Raw genomic sequence first — 14,099 nt, 5'->3', positions numbered from 1 at the left:
CATGCTTGGAGTTGAGGGATAGTTCAACCATGAATCAGATAATGTAAAATCAAGTCTCACACCACTGATTTAACTGTTGTCTTTGGCTTTGATGAGTCTTGGGACCTTTGGTGAGGTGTTTCTTGCTCTTTAAATGTTGTTAAATGATACAGGATGATCCCTTATAGTGACATGCTAGATAACTGGAGACATGTGAAAGAGATCCTGCAAATCTTTGTGCTTGCATATGGTTGATCTGTCCTGGTGATACTGGAGTGGCGAGGTGATGCCTTGAACTGTCTCATGGACAGCGTAATTTTCATTGCTCTAACTTGGTTCCGACTCTTTCCAATGCATCACAACTGCTTCTAGACAGTGGTGGCACTACCAGCGGGACACTCACGGGGTGAACGGATGAATAAAAATCTAAATTATATATTTAAAACAAAACGATATTTCAGGAGTGAGCACCATGCCGTGTGCCCTTTCCAGACGAGCAGATCCCTGGAACAAATCTCGGTGACGCATCCCTTTCATCGACAAGGAATGTAACCTGATCAGCGGGTCCCACTCTGTAATTGCCCCACCTCCACCTGATGTATTATTTTGCAGTTTTGGAAACTATTACACCCACTGTGTACAAGGAAGGTTAAACCGTTTGGTATCCTTTCGACAATTGTGTAAAAAAAAACCTTTGCCACAAATTCGCAGGGGTTGGAAGTTAAGCTGGCACCCAGTCCTGATCAGCTCCAATCATTCTGGCGGCTCGCTTCGCCGGGGATCAGTAGCACGATATACAGAGCGTTTGTCAGACTGCCGGGACTGACAGAGACAGGGGAATCTCTGTCCGCCGCCTGACACAAAAGATTCCCAGGCTACTGACTGGGAGCTTCACCTTCTGAGGCTGACCGGCCACTCTCCGAAAGCCATCCTACAGTAAAGCAGTGACTTTGAACAGATCGGGTTGGGACAGAAAGCCTGGCCGGTTTCAGAACTGGGTAGATAAAGACTCGACACCAGCACCAAGTAAGGAAGCGCTTGCTCTGACATAGTGACAGAGACCGCAGCGGGATGATCGCTGACCGGCCAGGGTTGAAACCAAGACAAGGATGAATCTTACACTGTTCACAACCCAGTGCAGCAACCCCCGGCAGGTAAGCGTGGGGCTTGGTGGTTGGGGTTGGAAAGGCGTTTGTGTCTGGGATGGTGGCTGGGAATGTGATGGTGATTGCGTTTTGAATGACTGTTGGGGCTGGAAAAGTGATTGGGTTCGGGATGATGGCTGGGATAAGGTAGAGTTTGAGGAGGAGGTTGAGTTTGGGGAGTGGTCTGAAGGTTGGGGATGAGGTGGAGCTTGGGTCTGGGGGCTGATGATTTAGTTGGGGTGGTGGCCCAGGCTGAGATGGTGGCTTGAGGGTTAGGGAAGGACTGTTGAGTTGCATGTTGAGGTGGAGGTTGGGATTGCTGGTGATTGGTCTGGGGGTGATGATCAGGCTGGTGATGGTGGTTGAGGCTGGGGTGGTGGTGATTGGGGCTGGAGCTGATGGTGGATCGAGGGGCGGTTGGGGTGATGATTGTGTTGGAGGATTGAGGCTGGGGTGGGCGATTGGGACTGTGAGTTTTAGCTGGGGTCAGGAGGTGGAGATCTGGAGGTGCAGGTTGGAATTGTGAGTGCTGCTGTGAGGTGGTGAGTGTTGACCTGGAAAGCATCAAAGGTCTTTCATCTTTATAATGGTCTGTCCTCAACATGTTGACTGATTTGCGGATATTATGACCCAGAGAGTGATTTGTGGTCAATTTCTGGGTGGAAAGTAAATGGTTATGATAAATTAATATACATTTTCCATATGCACATCCCACCCACCCCTTCCCTCATTGCCTCTCCCTTTGACCATCCTGTCCAATGGTCTCACATTGATGGAGACCCAAGAAGACTGCAGATGTAGGGATCTGGTTCAAAGTTTTGACACAAAATGTCCACCATCCCTTTGCCTCCACAGATGCTGGTTGACCTGCTGAGTTCCTCCAGCAGTTTATCTTTTGCACACGTTGCTGGGGTTGTGTTTCCAGGGCACTCTCGAGCTGGAGAGCTCTAAGGAAGATTGCCCACGCTGTAGCCCGTATTAATTATTCAGAAGTCCTTGAGAAATGTGGAGACATTGCTCTTGTTTTGAAAAATCAGTGAGGCTTCCCAGACTATCGGTGAGGAGGTGGAGAGTGTACTGATTTAGATCTCCTACCGATTATAAAGCTGAGCGAAGTTGGTGTTATGAGTACTTCTACTGTCAATTAGTAACTCCTTTACGCGTCAAGGGTTAGGGTTGCTGTCAGTTCTGTTGGCACAAAGATGAGTCCTTTTTTTCTGAATGGATTCAATGTTAATGGAAAGATGACTTCCTCTCGGCACCCACCATGCTACAACACGACCACCTCACAAATACACTGCTGCTGCTTGATAAATCAGTGTACAGTGATAACTCTAGAAAAGACTCTGTTTGCACATCAACTCTCTGAGCTGTAGGGAAATACCACAGGCAGCTTGAGCCAGTGTCACAAACTGTGACTAACTTCCCTGGGGAGAGGGTGCCACAGATTCTTCGGGAGAGTTGGACTGGATTTACATCCTATATGTTTAATGTCAACATGGAGCTGCAACCTCTTCACTGCAACACTAACTCTGTAGAATAAATGTAGAGGGAGAAATGTTCCAAGCAGGGTAATTATTGCAGGAACAGTTAAGTAAGTGCAGCAACCTGATTGTAAGATGCCATCAAAACAGTGAAGAATGAGTAGATTTTATCTTTCCTGGTGGTGTTGTTTGGTGGTGGAATGGTGCTATGGAGAGCAGGAAAGGTTCTGTCAAATAGTTACATTGGCTCATCACTGGCATAACTGAAACAACAGAACAGACGGCCTGGGTTTGATGGCCTGCATTTTGTAGTAGTCTTAATTTTCTTTCTTAGGAATGGTTTGCTCCTTCTCCAGTCCTACAGGCTTTGAGGAGGCTGATTGGTTCTGCATGGGATCCAGAGACACTGTTACAACTGGGGCAGGTGGTGCCTGACTGGGTGGGCAGATGTTTTGGTTGGCATGCTGTGTTCTCTTCTGCTGTTTGTTCATTGCTTCCCATTGTAGAGTTTGGAGGAAATCTGCTCCTTTCCAAATGGAACAATAGTGGGCTGGGGATTTCCAGGAATCATTGAGAATATTAAATCTTTTGCAATGAGATTTTGTGATTTCTCTGTTGTCTTGCAACGATAGAGCTGAGAGTTGTGTGCTTGCTTCGGGAATCTGGTGTCAGCCATGTGGAGGATGTGACCCACCACTAGAGCTGGCTGAGAATGAAGAGGGACTCCAAACTGGGGATGTTGGTCTGGGAGAGAATGCTTATTGATTTGTAAGATCTTGCGGAGATAGCTTTGGTGGTATTTTCCAGTGTTTTATGTGTTTATTGTGAGACGTCATTGAAATTGAAGCATACAGGAGAGCAGGGATTGCTGCTGCTTGCTTGATCAAGAGCTAGGTGCAGGGTTTGATGGCTTGGTCTTTGACTACTCTTTTTCCTCAGTCAGCTGAAGACTGTACTAATCCATGGGAGCGGTGGTGAATTTCATCATCAATGTCTCCTTCGCTGAGAGGTGAACATGAAGAGTGATCCACATTCTCAAGGACTTTGCCTTGAGCCTTTATTGTCAGGGACTGTGGAAGGGGTGGGGTGAGGAGGTGGGGTGGTGGGGGGGGGGGGGAAGATTGTTATGCATTCTGGAGAAAAACCTTTGTCTTCTGAATGTTGGGTTTAGGGCCTATCGTCTCGTGTGCTTCTGAAGGTGCCAATGATGACTTGGAGCTTGTTGCCTTGAATTTGCACATGTCTGAATGCAAATGATGACTGAGGTTGGGTGATCTTGGTTCTGGAGTGAAGCTGACAATGGTTGAACAGTTTCCTGTTCCTCCCAAAGATTAATTCCTGCTGGAAGCTGGTTGGAGGTGTGGTGCAATTTGTACCGAGGAAAATTGAGTACAGATTTGGAGCGATATCGCTTTTTGTAGTCTTCTCCACCATGGTGATTGTGGGAAGCACTTGAAATGAATTTTGGGTAGCTATGACAGTCTCACAGTAACAATACCATGAAAATTTTTACATTCGATTATACAACATCTAAGTTAGTTTTTAATTGCATTCTAAGCCGTAAGAATGAGAAAACCAGAAATTTTAGGTAGGTGTATCTGTGTCTCACAAATATTTCAATATGTAAAGGATTTTCAAATATTATAATAATAAATATTTATGATTTTTCAATATCTACCCTAATTATATAAGGACTCAAGAAGTTGAAGCAGGAGGAGACTATCCAATCCCTCATACTTCCTTCACCATTCACATTGATGTTTACCATGATCATACTGAATGGCAGGGCAGGCTTAAGAGTCCTGGTGGCCTACTCCTGTTCTAATTTCCTTCTGCTTGTGTCTTCTAAAAAATGGCTTGTGCAGTTCTGGCATGACTGTCCTTCTCCTACATTCTGAAGTTCAGTGATTAAAGGAACACATTCCATATGCCTTCTTAATTACCCTATTCATCTGCCTTGCAAACCCCAGGAACCTATGAACATGTACTCTCAGTTCTGCCACACCTCTCAGTTTTCTACCACTCTGTTTGTGTTGGTTTCCAGCCAAATGCTGCATTTCTACCCACCTGACTGGTCATTTGATATCAATCGGCAGTCTGATGCTTTCTCCCTTATAATCAAGGACATGGCCATTATTTTCTATTATTTGCAACTCAACCAGATGGAGAGTTTTTTGGGGGTTTATTTATCTATTTTTTATTTATACAGCACGGTAACAGGCCCTTCTGGCCCAACGAGCCCAAGCCGCCCACTTACACCCATGTTAGATTGGCAGCATTGAATATTGGAAGTCATTGGGCTACTGCTTAGACCAAGTTTGAGGTGAGAAAAGCCTATAGTTCTGAGAGAAAGTACACAGGGCTTGCATTTATTGTGCCTCAACACATCCCAAAGTTCCTTAAGGGCAGGAAAGTACCTTTGAAGTGTGGTCCCTGTAACAATGAGAGGGAGTGTGGGGCATTCCTATCTTGACAAATGGAGGTGAATGGCGTGCCATTCTTCATCTTAAAGAATCGGTTCTCTGTGCTGTTCTGTATCACAAAGGCATCAGTTCATGTAGATCTTGTCACTTTACATAGTAATCAAAAACAAACCGCACCAGAAATTAAAAGAAATTCCACAAAGACATCGCTTCATATTGCTATTGTCACTTTGCATAACTGATGAAACAACAGACTGCACCAGAAGTTTAAAGAAAGCCAAACTCTAACACAAATACCAGAACGAGAGCTGAGAACTGCAAGTAGTCATTCAATCTCATTTGCTTTATTCTCTTGGGTCAATGTCATTTGAGCATTTGATTCAGTTACTGCCCAGTTTCAGTTCATTTCCAATTCAATGCCCACCTCCATTTCACATTAATTTCAGATTATTTTATTCATGGTTCCTCATTTAACAAACTAACTAACAGCATAATATGATCCAATAGATGCCGTCAATGCTTTGCCTCCCTGTCCGTATACTTCTAAAATCTTACTTTAAACACAGGCGCAAAAATATTTGTTTTGTGCAAAGTATGACAGTGTTTGAAATGTTCTATTCTATAGGGCATAGTTCCCTCACTTTTATCTTCATCATGATCTACCAAATAATTAGAGGATGGAGATGCCTGGGAAAGGTACTGTGGTGGTTAAGAAGGTGCTGGCGGCTGTGAATCATGAGGACAAGACCTGCAGCAAGGATTTATTCAAAGGGAGGGGAATTTAAATTTTTGGTAAAATCATGGTGACCCCTGCTGGTTTAGTTCCATTTCCGAAACAATAAATACAAAACCAAAATCGACCTTTTATTTTTTAATCCTCGAAAAGATTGCAATCAAAACATCTGAAATGTCAGACCATTCAGCACTCTGAGTCTGTGTTGACACTTTGAAAGTGCTGTCCAAATTCCCAGCATAGCCTCACAGTAGGTCTCTTCAACTACTTATTCAATTCCTTTTTTGAAAGTTACAGTTGAATGTGCCTTCATCACCACTTCAGGCACATTATTGCATAAAGAGTTGTTGCATAACAAAATTCTTCTTTTGCTCACTCTTGGTACAAGTATTTTAAACGTGTGTCCTTTGATCCCTGACCTTCTAGCTCTTGGAAACATTTTCTCCGTAGTTACCTTATCAAAGCCCCTTGTGAACTTTTCTGCTGTAAGGAGAACAATCACAGCCACTTTGGAGACCTATTAATTATTAGACTAATGATGCGGTAGATTTTTGGCAAGCATCACTTCTAGTTATCACAGTCAGAAATGAGTTTGTATTTTCAAAGGAGAAAGTGAGAGTCCATGAGGAAAAATATACCCCCAGGAAAATGGATTAGATCCTGCCTTTCTTGGTCTAGTTGTAAAAGATACTCGACTTTATTTATTTTACGGACAGTGTCACTTATGTCATTTGTACAGAAATGTGAGTAAGGGTTATGTTTTCTGTTCTTCAGTTGTGAGCTGAGGGCAGAGCATAGTTCCATTTACAAGTGACCAGCAGCACAATTTTGCTTTCTGTCGACCGAAGAGCTGAATAAATGTTACATTTTCTCAGTTGGTAGGAACACTGCGACAACAAAGGCAGTAACTTTGGCTTTTAAAATGAACAGAAATGGGACTGGTGCTGTCTCAAGTTACATTATCACAATATAAATCTGAGATCACTGTGAGGTTGTTTCCTTAAAATGTTTTGTTGCCAAGATAAGCAGTCCCAAGAAACATTTGGTGTATACCATTAGAAACACTATGCTGTCACGTCAAATATGAGGAATATAGCAGGGAATTTTCTATGTTCATCAGCGTGGACTTATCTCAAGTTTCTTTTTAAATAAGAAGTGTTGACATTTCTCTTTAAACAGAACACAGTTGCTGGTCTCCCTGACAACAATATGTCTTTTCGATTGTTTGATACACTAGAAATTGTTACAGTACTGTACTGTACATTAATTCAAAACTGCAACTGATTGGATTTAATTTGACATGGTTATTGGGTATTTTTGAATTAAAGTGTTAAATGAAGCTAAGATACAGATCAGGGTTGATTAACAGAATGATGCAACAGGATTAAATAGTTGAGAGACCAACTTAAACTGCTCTCTCACTGATAAAAGTTTCAGCCCGTTGTTAAATATTCAGCATTCCAGATTGTAACTTTATTAATACAATAAATAAAATAATGCCAATCTGAACTCTGTTTCAACACTTGTTCTATCATTGTAGAATTAGGTATCAATGACTAGTTTCTGTAGCTCTGTGTTAAGTAGAAAGGAGCTTAAGCATGCTACCATACCACATTGCAGCTGGCTTTTAGGTGCTGTTAACTATGACTTGAGGTTTTTCAATAAGGAACTGAATAGGTCCTCCCCCATTTATGCCACCTGCTTCATTGCAGTGGAATGCAGCCCACAGAAGAGATTAGGATCCTTACTTCACATTTGAGCAAGTGCATCGGTGTGGGCATGTTAGGATACAATAAGTATATGTGGCGTGACTTTAGACAGCATATTCAAATTACAGTGGGTGTAAAGATTACATTCATTAATGTATGTCATGCAATGTATTGTGACTTTGGGATACCTTGCCAAGGTCAAGGTCAACCTGATACAGCTTATCACACCTCGGTCACCATTAGCAGTGGTCTCACTGGCAATTATATTGGTCGGCAGACAATGATTGAGGCGCCTGCAGCCTTGACATGGTGCAGTGGGGAGACAACTTCACCATCACTCAAGACAGAGACATGGCTGCCAGCCATCTCCTCCTAGTAAACATACTGTAAGGAACCCATCTGCAGGGTAGCTGAAGACACTGCACATGCCCCGGCATCACTGTATATGCCCTAGCCTTGGAGAATGAATGACTGTGTGTCTTCTAGCTATTCCCACTTCCCCGCACATTGTCCTGGGTGGTGATTTTAACCACATTGTTGACGTGGCTGGATAATCCCGCTGAGCCACGAGCAAACCGGACATCATGTCCAGACTCCTGATAGAAACAGTGGAAGGTGCCAAGCTGTGCAGTGTCTTCAGCTACCCTGCAGATGGAGCATCACCGCAACACATCTGGTCAGGACCAGGTGGCTTAGTCCAGTCTTAGATAGACTTTGTGTGGAAGCACATCATCACTCTCATCTATAAGCCAAATGAGGAGAAAGAAGTGATTAGAAAACTGTTGTTGCATCTCACTGTTAGATGTAGATAAGCCATGGTAGTCCAGCGGTTAGCATAACACTTTACAGTGCCAGCAACCTGGGTTCAAATCCGACCACGGTCTGTAAGGAGTTTGTACGTTCTCTCCGTGTCTGCATGGGTTTCTTCTGGGTGCTCTGGTTTCCTCCCACATTCCAAAGACGTACGGGTTAGGAAGTTGTGGGCATGTTATGTTGGCGCTGGAAGGATGGCAACACTTGCAGGCTGCCCCCAGAACACTCTATGCAAAGATACATTTCACTGTGTGTTTGGATGTATATGTGACTAATACAGATACCTTATAAGAATCTGATCATTGCCAATTGAGTCAAGATTGCTGTGGGTCAGACATTCACCGTCCCTGACAGGAAATTCTTTGACAGCCTTGCACTACTCAGGAATATGACCACCTACGTGCAGGGTAATGGGGAGGACACTTGCCTAGTCAGCTAGGACCAGAAGCAGGCCTTTGACAGAATTAGCACACATACATGATGGACATGGTTCCCACAATGGGGTTTGGGAGAGGAATCCTGAATTGGATACAACTGCTCTGCACAGAGATCAGTTGCACAGTTCACATCAAAGGGGAAGGGGGCAGGATGTGGAAATGCTTCTGAGCATGCAGGTAGGCAAGGCTGCTCTTTTTTTCCCTGCCTTGTGTGTGACCTGCACTGAGCCCCTTTGCTGAGTCCATCAGTAATAACACAGGCATGAGAGCGGTTCCAATTCCGAGACAGCAGAGGTACTTGGGTCAAAGGCTTCCTCCCTCTGGATGAGGGCCAGAAGTGAGAGTGGACTGATAAGAAAGTGGCCAAATGGTACAAAGGGTTCAATCAGCAAGGTTAGCTGTATGACTTCAGCCACGAGGGAGGAGACATTTACTGCCCAGACCCATAGTTGGTCCACAGATTGAGGAGCAACTTAACCAACTCAAACTGGCCTCAGGGACAGAAGTGAACTGGAGCAAAGGCAAGGCCAGGTTCTTTGGCAGCTGGACTGACTGCTCCCCTGTTCCCTTACACTGCCATGTCAAATTACCTGGAAGTGTTGAGAATGTGGTTCAGGAGAACCACGCAGTGCAGCAGGTGTTGGATGGAGCACATAACCAAGATGAGGGAGAAACTGGGATGGCAGCAGTAGTGCAGAAGAACATCTTTGACACAAGTCAATCAGGTGATAGTCTGCAGGGGCTGTCCTCGAGGCCCTTGGGGAAAACTGATGGTGGATCCTGTTGGATGCTTCCTCGGCTGACTGACAAAGTCTTTTGGCAGAATGCCAAACTTATAACTTAAATTGTGACCTGAATTTACAAACAAGCACCAAGTTCTTGTTTGGCTGGTGATGAGAAGGACCTTCTCTTCAACATTGTTTTTTCACAGGCAGAGTCTTGAGCTGCCCTCAAGGGATGAGACTCTCATCCACCTCCTTCTGGAGTGCCAGGAGCAAATGGAAAGGGGATGCAATGGTCTTTGCTGAGGTTCATCCAGAGCAGGTGCATAGCACAGGACTCTTGCTTAAGAGACTTCCCTGGGTCACGTACTGAGGCAAACACCAGCTGCTGCTGGGATACATTCAGCTGATGAAAGCTGGTCACTGGACAGCTCAAAACCCAATGATCTTCCAGAGAGTGGAGCTGTCCACAGCTGAATGCTGCAGACTGACCCATTCCAAAGTTCCAGACCAAGTGCTGAGGGATACTCTGAAACCTAGTGCAGCCGCCATGGAGGCTGCATGGGGAGAAGCCACAGTTTGTCTTCCTGCCACTGTGCACTGAGGGGCTGGGCCCTTCTTAAAGGAATGTATGTGAAGGAAAATTAACGTCATACTGATGTAATGTAAGTAAATGTCATGGCTTCTACTGTGAGTGGCAACATCCTGCATTATACTGTACCACATGATACATTTGCAAATTTTATGAATATTTTTGAAATTTCAAAATGAAGACTATTCCTCCAGCCCTGTGTATTTCCAAAACTAATCTCTTTGCACATTCCTTTTGCCTAGTCATTTGTGCTGCAGTTGTCCAGGTTCCTGGATACAGAATTCCCTCTATAAATCTGTCTATCATAATACCATCCACCATGTTTCTCCCTGGCACTACCACTCCGCCCCCTACCACGCCCACACTACCTACTCCACCTGTAAGACCCCCTGAGAAATTCTTAGCTCAGTGTCCATTGTTCAGAATTTGCATCTCTGAAATGTTGTAATCCATTTACCTATGTATAAGGTGCCATGTAAATGTCAGTTGCTACGTGTATTCTGTCACTGGTTGTCCTGTACGTGTTTTTATTTGCTTTCACCTTGCTTTGCTTTCTTTTCAGAATGGTTCCCTGTAGAGGGCAGTGCTACATTTCAAGCAGGTGGATGCTTCCTAAAGCTCGTATTTGCTTCTTCCCTGCAGCTTTATTTATTTTGGTCTCTGTACTCCAAGGTAAGAGTCAAAGGTGGTGAATCATCATAGCTGTTTTCCTCAGTCATCCCATCTCTATCTCAAAGCGACTCAGAGGCCAACTTCAGAACTGTCTTGTTCTACTCAGAAACGTCTTAGAACCACTTCCAAATGTACGTGTTCGACACATATCACTTTCTTTCCAAATTCTCTAAACTTGAGAGTAAATATTAAAATTGTAATGGTTGAATTAATGCCGACATTGGAAAAGATACCTTGAACTCAAATCAAACCGGACAACTTTGAGGGAACTTTTGCAGTGCTGACATTAATTCAACCATTACAATTTTAATATTTACTCTCAAGTTTAGAGAATAGCCTCTCCTCATAATAGAACAGGAATCCCACTGTCTGCTGGTGGGAAGTGGGGCAGGAATTATGCTGGTGGGAAGTGGAACAGGGACCAAACATTGCTGGGAATTAAGTTGCTGCAAGATCTGTTGTTGGAGTGAAGCAAGGAACCTATTTCCTTGTGGTGCAGAGGGCAGAATGGTATAACCTGCAGCTCTCTGAAGTGGCTGGAGCAGGACTCTCCCTTCCCTTCAGTGGGTGTGTAAGTGGCTTTTGTTGAGTGAGAACCTGACTTCCGTGTGGAGATAATGGAGGGAGAGTTTAGCTGCCTTTGGTTGAGGGTGGGGCAGTGAGTATTCAGCTTCGTGAAGGTGGGCAAGACAAGGATTCTCAGAAGAAGCATGTAAACCCACAGGAGTGTCTACAGGGTACTTTCACAATCAGGAACCTTACAGGTAGACAGCACTACAACATTTCGCCATAACAATTATTCCATGATCTCTGCTTCCTTGGACCACTAATTGTCCCTATTAGGAGACTTAATATTTTTAACCTGCAAATTTTCTCCCCTGTTTTGAAACAACTAAACCTTATGCATTGCCTTTCTGCCAGGACCTTGAACAAGTGACTGTTATTTATTCACTAAGCCAGGCTCTAGGTTACAGCAGGTTACTTAAAGGGGTAGAATATCAGGCAAAGTTTGGTCTTCACCTCATACAATCTCTGCCACGTAAATTTCTATCATGGGTCGCAGGGCATATATCAGTCAGGTGAAGGCTGGGATGAATGCCTCCTTGTCCTAGAGAATTGAGGGCAAATACAGTATCACTATCACTAGCCTTTTGAGGATTACTTGAGATGTAGACCTTGGGGTTTCTTGCTGTACGTGGCTCAAGAACCCTCTTGGTTCAGACAGTGAGCCCTTGGGAGAGTCCCATTGTATTTTGTGACATCACATGTTTATGAATCAGCTGGTCATCCTTCAAAATACTTCAAAACATCAAACACTGTATAGCACTGTAACAGCATGAGTGATGTTTCAATTTGATCTTAGGTTGAATTTTATCTGATGCATTATGAGTAATGAAATACCAGGACAATGAATGGTAAAATTAAGGAGCGTTTCAACATTTTCATCCACACCCTTTAGACAGTATTTATTTGATCTGCCATTGTTTGAGTCAAATTGCCTGAAGCAAATTGTCATAGTCACACTGCAATTGTAATAAACAATAGAACAGGAAGACTTTATAATTGAAAAGCAAACAAAAAACTAATGATGCTGGTAAATTTGAAATTTAAAAAATGGAAATTTCCGGAACTGCTAGGTAGGTCAGGCAGCATCAAAGGAGAGAGACACACACAAAATGCTGAAGGAACTCAGCAGGTCAGGCAGCATCTCTGGAGAGAAATAAACAGTTGACGTTTCGGGTCGAGACCCTTTTATCAGTCCTGATGTTCTCTAGCATTTTGTGTGTGTCTCTCTCCTTTGATGCTGCCTGACCTACCTAGCAGTTCTGGAAATTCCCAATTTTTAAGTTCAGCATCTGCAGAATCTCTTGGGTCAAAGGAGAGAGAAACAGAGTTAACGATTAGATCAACAATGAAGGGCCTGATAAGTGTCATTGATCTGAAACATGAACTTTCTTCATAGGTGTTGCCTGACCTGTTGAGTATATCCAGCACTCTCTCTTCTTATTACAGAAGAGAAAAGCTGCAGATTTCACAAAGTTGCAAAATGTTTGTGATCACTGTTCCGGGTTGTAGTCTCATTATATAACGGTAGAATTCCTGCTCTTCCTGAACCTGGCCTTGCATTCCCTTTTAACCACTTTCAGCGAGCCTGCTGAGGCAATGAGGGGATGAGACAGGATGGGCAGTGGGAAGGCAAATAGCTGCATCCATGTGAGCCACTTCCAATAGAGGCCAATCTGGGTTCAAACAACTGCTGGAGATCTCCTAACTTTCTACTGTATCTTTGGAGGTATTAATGCTCCGGCAGGAGATCAGAGTAACCTCTAGAAATGTTGTACCCTCCCTCTCACTCTGAAAACCCTGTGGAAAATGAAATAGGATTGGTAACCCTGACCATCGCTTCCCTAACCAAGTACAGCTGTTGTAGCACTGAGTATAACTGGGATTACTAACTTTCCTGGCCAGTATGGTTCAGTTTACCCTTTAGACAATGGTGTTACTTACTGATTTCTAAAGTTATTCCCAACCGACACAATGCCTCTTTTTATCAAAGATAAGAACAGCACCAAAAACAGCACTTGTACTTCAAATGATCTACATAAAAGAGAATATATCGTTGGTAGGATTTTGACTGTTGAACATTCAGGCATTCTTCTGCTTTGATCTCTACTTTAAATGGTAATGAGCATGTTCAATCTTTATTTTCCAGTTCCTTCAGCCACAAGCACCAGCCTCAAAGGTCAAAAGGCAGTTTTCCATCCTAGGAGAGCCAATGAATATGGGACCTTGTCACCAGGAACCAAGATCCCTCCTCTTAAAGCATTTACTCTATGTGTGGACATCAGGCTTAGAAAGAATAGTGAAAATGGAGTGGCAGTATTTACCTACAATACAGACACTTGGCCTAAGCCTTCCTCATCCATGCATGAACTTAGCATCATGGTGAGAAAAAAAGATCTATTAATCTCGATGTTTGGTCGGAAGATTGACGTGAAGGTAACCCTTCCCTTATATAGATGGCATTCTTTATGTTTAACATGGAATGATCAAAGTGAAAGAGCTCACATCTATGTGAACAAAATATTGGTGCACAGCAAAAAACTGGGTAAAAAAATGCTTGGCCAAAATGGGAGCCTAGTACTAGGGCGAAAGCACAAGCGAATAGCAGATCGGCTGCAGGTGGACCTTGAGATGGCGTTTGTTGGAGACCTGTACCTGTTCAGATTATGGGACTTTGAAAAAGATCGGCAGTCAATATCTGGACTGAACTGTGAAGATGGGACCATCATCACCTGGGACAGTGAACAGTGGGATTTCATGGGAACAATCTTGGAACGTGACACCACATTAATCTGCTGTAAGTCTTGCTGTATCCATTAAGTGTGC

The 14,099-nt window shown here is 43.6% G+C and overlaps 1 protein-coding gene across 22 annotated transcripts in view; it reads left to right on the top strand.

Moving 5' to 3' along the window:
• The first annotated feature begins 610 nt into the window (after positions 1 to 610).
• The window catches only part of LOC127569895 (adhesion G-protein coupled receptor G2-like), a 136,966-nt gene continuing 123,477 nt past the window's right edge, over positions 611 to 14,099 (top strand). For all 22 annotated transcript variants that reach the window (XM_052014932.1, XM_052014926.1, XM_052014927.1 and 19 more), the window contains exons 1-3: positions 611 to 1,133; positions 10,600 to 10,709; positions 13,423 to 14,070. In XM_052014932.1, the coding sequence (XP_051870892.1) occupies positions 10,601 to 10,709; positions 13,423 to 14,070 (757 nt within the window). In that variant the 5' untranslated portion in view covers positions 611 to 1,133; position 10,600. The remainder of the gene's footprint in view (positions 1,134 to 10,599; positions 10,710 to 13,422; positions 14,071 to 14,099) is intronic.

This window comes from Pristis pectinata, chromosome 4, assembly GCF_009764475.1.
Source record: "Pristis pectinata isolate sPriPec2 chromosome 4, sPriPec2.1.pri, whole genome shotgun sequence".
In the NCBI taxonomy this organism is placed as follows: Eukaryota; Metazoa; Chordata; class Chondrichthyes; order Rhinopristiformes; family Pristidae; genus Pristis; species Pristis pectinata.
The sequence above is the reverse complement of the archived record's forward strand: the minus strand, read 5'-3'. Positions and strand labels throughout refer to the sequence as shown.